The sequence below is a fragment of the Lampris incognitus genome, chromosome 1, assembly GCF_029633865.1.
Source record: "Lampris incognitus isolate fLamInc1 chromosome 1, fLamInc1.hap2, whole genome shotgun sequence".
NCBI lineage: Eukaryota > Metazoa > Chordata > Actinopteri > Lampriformes > Lampridae > Lampris > Lampris incognitus.
In genome coordinates, this window is record NC_079211.1 from 10,303,079 (window position 1) to 10,310,578 (window position 7,500).

General features: G+C 48.8%; 1 protein-coding gene across 1 annotated transcript in view; it reads left to right on the top strand.

Moving 5' to 3' along the window:
- The window catches only part of LOC130116298 (transcription factor COE3-like), a 103,663-nt gene that overhangs the window by 83,842 nt on the left and 12,321 nt on the right, over positions 1 to 7,500 (top strand). Inside the window, 1 exon segment of the mRNA XM_056284252.1 lies at positions 6,643 to 6,708. Within this exon segment, the coding sequence (XP_056140227.1) occupies positions 6,643 to 6,708 (66 nt within the window).

The window sequence follows — 7,500 nt, forward strand, 5'->3', positions numbered from 1 at the left end:
TTACACACTGCAAGAGTAACACACTGACTGTACACACTGCCAGAGCAACACACTGACTGTACACACTGCCAGAGCAACACACTGACTGTACACACTGTCAGAGTAACACAACAGACTTTACACACTGCAAGAGCAACACACTGACTGTACACACTGCCAGAGCAACACACTGAAGTTACCACCAGCTGAAGCAGGCGAGCGAGGTGACTTAAGGAAATATGGCTTTTCCTGATTTTTTTATTTTTTTTATTTTGTGTGTGCGTGTGTGTGTTTAAATTTCCATGTAGTGTTTTGTGTATGGCAGGAGCTGCTGTGTGTGCGTCTGACATCGTCTGCCCATCTGGGACCTTCCTCAGACCCACTCTCCGTTCAGCCTCTTCTCCGAGGTCACGTAGTCGTGGGAAAAATGAAACCAGTGCTTTGCGTCCATGTGTGTACGTATGTGTGTGTGTGCGTGCGTGTCAGACAGCAGTAGGAGGCTTGATATATTGCCAGAAGTGAATGATTCATCTTCCTCGGTAGAAAAAAGATGTTTTATGGACACTTCTCTAAGACAGGGTTTTGTTTGGACGCTGCCGGAGCGTTGAAGACTTTTATAATTTGGAGGAAGGCCGGAGACGCTGGCGAGGGCCTCTGCGTATTTGTCGTTCTCCTCAAACGGCACACAATTACTTCTTGAGTTCTTGACTAGCGATAGCAGATTCCTTGTGTTGCGAGACAGGCCTCCTGTGTGTTTGGTCCAAACGGACCGGGTTACAAGGCGGTCCCTTCCAGGTTCTGTGTGCCAGACTAAGAAAAACAACCGCCACAGTCAGAAACCTGCAGCCGAGCTGCAGAGAAGTGGACTCGCAACCCAGCAGCTTTACTTCCACTGGAGTCAGTGGAGGGACTGCATGCATCACATGTAGACCTGCTCCCTGTCTAGACCGTTCACACACCAGTACACACTTCTTTATGTTCTTCAGTAGACATGTAGACCTGCTCCCTGTCTAGACTGTTCACACACCAGTACACACTTCTTTATGTTCTTCAGTTGACATGTAGACCTGCTCCGTCTAGACCATTCACACACATGTACACACTTGTTTATGTTCTTCAGTAGACATGTAGACCTGCTCCCTGTCTAGACCGTTCAAACACCAGTACACACTTCTTTATGTTCTTCAGTAGACATGTAGACCTGCTCCCTGTCTAGACCATTCACACACCAGTACACACTTCTTTATGTTCTTCAGTTGACATGTAGACCTGCTCCCTGTCTAGACCGTTCACACACCAGTACACACTTCTTTATGTTCTTCAGTAGATATGTAGACCTGCTCCCTGTCTAGACCGTTCACACACCGGTACACACTTCTTTATGTTCTTCAGTAGACATGTAGACCTGCTCCCTGTCTAGACCGTTCACACACCAGTACACACTTCTTTATGTTCTTCGGTTGATATGTAGACCTGCTCCCTGTCTAGACCGTTCACACACCAGTACACACTTCTTTATGTTCTTCAGTAGACATGTAGACCTGCTCCCTGTCTAGACTGTTCACACACCAGTACACACTTGTTTATGTTCTTCAGTTGACATGTAGACCTGCTCCCTGTCTAGACCATTCACACACATGTACACACTTGTTTATGTTCTTCAGTAGACATGTAGACCTGCTCCCTGTCTAGACCGTTCACACACCGGTACTCACTTGTTTATGTTCTTCAGTAAACATGTAGACCTGCTCCCAGTCTAGACTGTTCACACACCGGTACACACTTTGTGTTCCTCAGTAGACCTGCTCCTGCTCTAGACCATTCACACACATGTACACACTTGTTTATGTTCTTCAGTAGACTTGTAGACCTGCTCCCTGTCTAGACCATTCACACACCAGTACACACTTTGTGTTCTTCAGTAGACCTGCTCCTGCTCTAGACTGTTCACACACCAGTACACACTTCTTTGTGTTCTTCAGTAGACATGTAGACCTGCTCCCTGTCTAGACCGTTCACACACAAGTACACACTTCTTTATGTTCTTCAGTAGACACGTAGACCTGCTCCCAGTCTAGACTGTTCACTCACAAGTACACACTTCTTTGTGTTCTTCAATACAGCCATCTGAATAAACTACTGGCGAAAATTATATACTACTGCCATTACTTATACTAGTAATACCACTTCTGCTGCTACTCGTACTACTACTACCACCACTATTCATACTAGTAATACTACCACTACCACTACTCATACTAGTAATACTACCACTACCACTACTCATACTAGTAATACTTCTCCTACTACTGCTGACTTCTACTACTACTCAATACTACCACTACTCATACTACTACTATCACTACTTCTCATACTACTTCTACCACTACTCATACTAGTAATACCACTACTACTAACTTCTACTACTGCTACTACTCATACTACTACTACCACCACTATTCATACATTCATACTAGTAATACTACTACTACCACTACTCATGCTAATAATACTACTACTACTACTATTACTAATGTCTACTACTACTGCTACTACTCATACTACTAATACTATTACTAATACGTCTACTACTACTACCTTCTACTTCTACCACTACTAATACTAGTAATACTACTACTCCTACTACTATTAATAATAGAAGTAGTAGTAGTAGTAGTTTAGTTTAGTTTAGTTTAGTTTAGTTTAGTTTAGTTTATTTATCAGGATCCCCATTAGCTGTGCCCTAAAGCAGCGCTAGTCTTACTGGGGTCCACATAAAAACAATACATTTAATAGATACATTTAAAACCAGACAGAGAAAAACAAGTAGTAGTAATGATACCATGTGTAAAATGATGAAACAGACACCAGGGTATTGTATGGTAATCTGGGAGGTGTCAGGGCAGGAAATAGTAACCCTTGAAGGGAGCACACACACACACACACACACACACACACACACACACACACACACACATACTCACACACACATACACACACACACACACACACACACCCTGCTGCCAAAAAATACAGCACCTCAGTTCTCCCTCGCTCTACATCTATCTATCTATCTATCTATCTATCTATCTATCTATCTATCTATCTATCTGTCTATCTGTCTATCTGTCTATCTACCCGTCTATCTACCCGTCTATCTATCTATCTATCTATCTATCTGTCTGTCTGTCTGTCTGTCTGTCTGTCTGTCTGTCTGTCTGTCTGTCTGTCTGTCTGTCTGTCTGTCTGTCTGTCTGTCTGTCTGTCTATCTATCTATCTATCTATCTATCTATCTATCTATCTATCTATCTATCTATCTATCTATCTATCTATCTATCTATCTATCTATCTATCTATCTATCTATCTATCTATCTATCTATCTATCTATCTATCTATCTATCTATCTATCTATCTATCTATCTATCTATCTATCTATCTATCTATCTGTCTGTCTGTCTGTCTAGCTCAGTGTTGCTCTTAGCACCTCCTCATCATCCCGGTGGGGATAAATAATAAATAAATAACTCTTGTGTGTGCAGCATCTGTTTCCTCCATGTAGTTTAATGTGTTTAATGTCTTCTGTTTGTGTGACTGCGCTCCTCCTCCTCCGACTTCTCTAAAAACTTCTGGTTTTCTCCCTCTTCCACCCCTCTATGTCCAACTCTCTTTTTTCACCTCTAGATTTTCTTCTGTCACGTCCCTCCCTCGCTTTCTTCTTCCCTTCCTCTCACTGTCTTTGTTTCGCTCTCGCTTTTCCCACTCGCCCCCCTCTCTCTCACCCTCTCTCTCTCTCTCTCTCTCACCCTCACCCTCTCTCTCTGCATGTCAGTATGATGTGGCCCAGTCCCTCCTCCCTGTAATACCCCAGGGACCTCCACCAGGGGCCTCCACCACACCGCCTCTCATCCTCCCAGAGCGCGCACCTCCTGCTTCCCACTCTCCGCACCACCCCCTCACTCCCTCTTCCTCTCTCTCTCTCTCTCTCTCTCTCTCTCTCTCTCTCTCTCTCTCTCTCTCTCTCAGGCTCGCTTTTTCGTTCCTCATCTCTCTCAAACTCTCGACAAGCTTGGTCTCTTTCTTCCTGTGTGTGTGTGTGTGTGTGTGTGTGTGTGTGTGTGTCTGTGTGTGTGTGTGTGTGTGTGTGTGTCTGTGTGTGTGTCTGTGTGTGTGTCTGTGTGTGTGTCTGTGTGTGTTATGTTTTGACCTGGATGCTCATTTTCAGTTTAGTGTCATTCTGAAAACAGATAACCCCCCCAAGCTGGACCCTGGGAATACACCTCCATCCTCTCTTTTCCTTTTTCCAACTGTCCTCCCTCCCACACAGGGATGTGTGTGTGTGTGTGTGTGTGTGTGTGTGTGTGTGTGTGTCTCTGCCTTTCTGTGTGTGTACATGTATGTTTTCTCTGTGTGTTTATGCATGTGTGTGTGTGTGTGCCTTTGTGTGTATGTACATGTATGTTTTCTGTGTGTGTGTGTGTGTGTGCCTTTGTGTGTATGTACATGTATGTTTTCTGTGTGTGTGTGTGTGTGTGTGTGTGTGTGTGTGTGCGTGCACAGAGCCCGTGAATGTTTCCACATCCCTCTTATCTATTTATCAGGCCTGTTATTGTTATTAAGAGCCATCACCACGGCGACCCACTGAGCTCGCTGGCGAGCGATTGGATATTTCCTCCTCTTAGCTCGGGGGTGGGGGGGGCCTGGGGGCAAGAGAAGAGGGGGGGGTAGATGGGGAGGGAGAGAGTGAGAAAGACAGTGAGAGAGAGTCAGCGTGTGTGTGTGTGTGTGTGTGTGTGTGTGTGTGTGTGTGTGTGTGTGTGTGTGTGTGTGTGTGCGGGGGGCAGGTGGGGTGGGGGGGGGGTGAATTAACTGCTGAAATCCAATAAACAGATGCGATGCGGTCCTAATAAGGCGGCCGTATGCGGCTCTGAAGGCAGCCCAGAGTGTTAATGGGTTCCCACCCCATCCTCCACTACACCCCCACCTTCCTCCTCCTCCTCCTCCACCTCTCTTTTCCTCCCCTCCGGGTAAATCCATCCATCCATCCGCATATCTAGCCTTCGGCGGCCATTTTGAGCCCCGGCCTCCCGGCGCGATTCACCTCTGATCGCAACAATTTGCTGTCAAATTGTGTGTCGTGCGGTGCAGCGGTAATGTGGCGCTCGCACAAAGTAGGCGACACCTCCTCACGCATGCTGGCAGAGGAGGAGGAGGAGGAGGAGGTGTGATTATAGACAGCGATAGGAGACCAGGGTGTGTGTGTGTGTGTGTGTGTGTGTGTGTGTGTGTGTGTGCCGATGTGTGTATGTGTGTATGTGTATGTTTGGGGATGTGACTGGACATGTGTGTGTGAGACAATATGTGCCGATGTGTGTGTGTGTGTGTGTGTGTGTTTGTGTGTGTTTGGGGACGGGTGTGTGTATATATGTTTGGGGATGTGTGTGTGTGTGTGTGTGTGTGTGTGTGTGTGTGTGTGTGTGTGTGTGTGTGTGTGTGTGTGTGTGAAAATGTGCCATGTGTGTAGTATATGTATGTTTGGGAACGTGACTGTGTGTGTGTGTGTGTGTGTGTGTGTGTGTGTGTGTGTGTGTGTGTGTGTGTGTGTGTGTGTGTCCTGTTTGCGTGACACAGATGTGTTAATGTAATGCTGACCAGCTTCTCGTTGTGGGTCGGTTTCACACACGGATGTGCAGCCATCCCAGTTAACCTGTCAGTCGTTCTCGGAGTAAAACAGTGATTGCTGGTCATTGCATCCCTCCTTCCCCACCTCGCTTTCCCCGGGTCTTCATGTACACCTTTCCCCGGGTCTTCATGTACGCCTCTTCTACCGGGTCTTCATGTACACCTTTCCCCGGGTCTTCATGTACGCCTCTTCTACCGGGTCTTCATGTACGCCTTTCCCCGGGTCTTCATGTACACCTTTCCCCGGGTCTTCATGTACGCCTCTTCTACCGGGTCTTCATGTACGCCTTTCCCCGGGTCTTCATGTACGCCTCTTTCTCCGGGTCTTGTACACCTCGCTTTCCCCGTGTCTTGTACGCCTCTTTCCCCGGGTCTTCATGTATGCCTCGCTTTCCCCGGGTCTTCGTGTATGACTTGCTTTCCCCGGGTCTTCATGTATGCCTCGCTTTCCCCGGGTCTTCGTGTATGCCTCGCTTTCCCCGTGTCTTGTACGCCTCTTTCCCCGGGTCTTCATGTATGCCTCGCTTTCCCCGGGTCTTCGTGTATGACTTGCTTTCCCCGGGTCTTCATGTATGCCTCGCTTTCCCCGGGTCTTCATGTATGCCTCGCTTTCCCCGGGTCTTCGTGTATGCCTCGCTTTCCCCGGGTCTTCATGTATGCCTCACTTTCCCCGGGTCTTCGTGTATGACTTGCTTTCCCCGAGTCTTCGTGTACGCCTCGCTTTCCCCGGGTCTTCGTGTACGCCTCGCTTTCCCCGGGTCTTGCAAACCATTTGCAGTTTCTGCTCGCGGTTACAGAAGAGTGACCTGACCTTCCCGACAGCGTGGCTGAAGGGAGAGAATGAGCTCTGGTACTGGGCCGCTGACGGGCCGGTGTGGGTTGGTAAAGCTGCCCCGGATGTACTTCACTGCCCTGTGCTCCTGCTGGTGAAGACGGGCGGGCGACTAACTCACTCGTCCCTGTGTGTGTGTGTGTGTTTCAGGAGGTGTTGCTGAAGCGGGCAGCGGACCTGGTGGAGGCTCTGTACGGAATGCCGCACAACAACCAGGTACAGAAGAAATGTTTCATCTCTCTTCATCTGTGGGACATTTAGCATAGCGGCCTATTCCGTTGCCACCAACACGGGGATCGCCGGTTCGAATCCCTGCGTCACCTCCAGGCTTGGTTGGGCATCCCCGCAGACAATCGGCCGTGTCTGCGAATTGCAAGCCGGATGTGGGTGTGTGTGTCCTGGTCGCTGCACTAGCGCCTCCTCTGGTCAGTCGGGGCGCCTGTTCGGGGGGGGGGAACCGGAGGGAATAGCGTGATCCTCCCACGCGCTACGTCCCCCTGGTGAAACTTCTGTCAGGTGAAAAGAAGCGGCTGGCGACTCCACATGTGTCGGAGGAGGCATGTGGTAGTCTGCAGCCCCTCCCCGGATCGGCAGAGGGGGCGGGGCAGCGAGCGGGAAGAGTGGGGTAATTGGCTGGGTAGAAAAGAAAACGCTCTTCCTCCACATTCACAGGAATCCACGCGTTCCCACCTGGGAGCTGCAACCACCGAGCGGCCGCCATCTCCAGAGGCAGACCTCTGTTTACCTGCTGGGGCCGTGGGGAGATGGGGGGGGGGGGGCTGGCTCAAGGGTACCTCGGCAGTGGTTTTGGGGAAAAAGGAGTATTTGTTCTTCGCTTGTTCTCCCTCAGATATCACCCCCATGTAAAAGTGGAAGGAAGAAGGAGCTCATTAGGCTCCATTAGAGCTGCCGCAATTAGTTTCATTAAGGAGGAGGGGGGGTTGATTAAAAGTGGAGTTTTCATTGGGGGAGAACAGGCAGGTCACCGAGTCGTGGGAATGTCTGCAG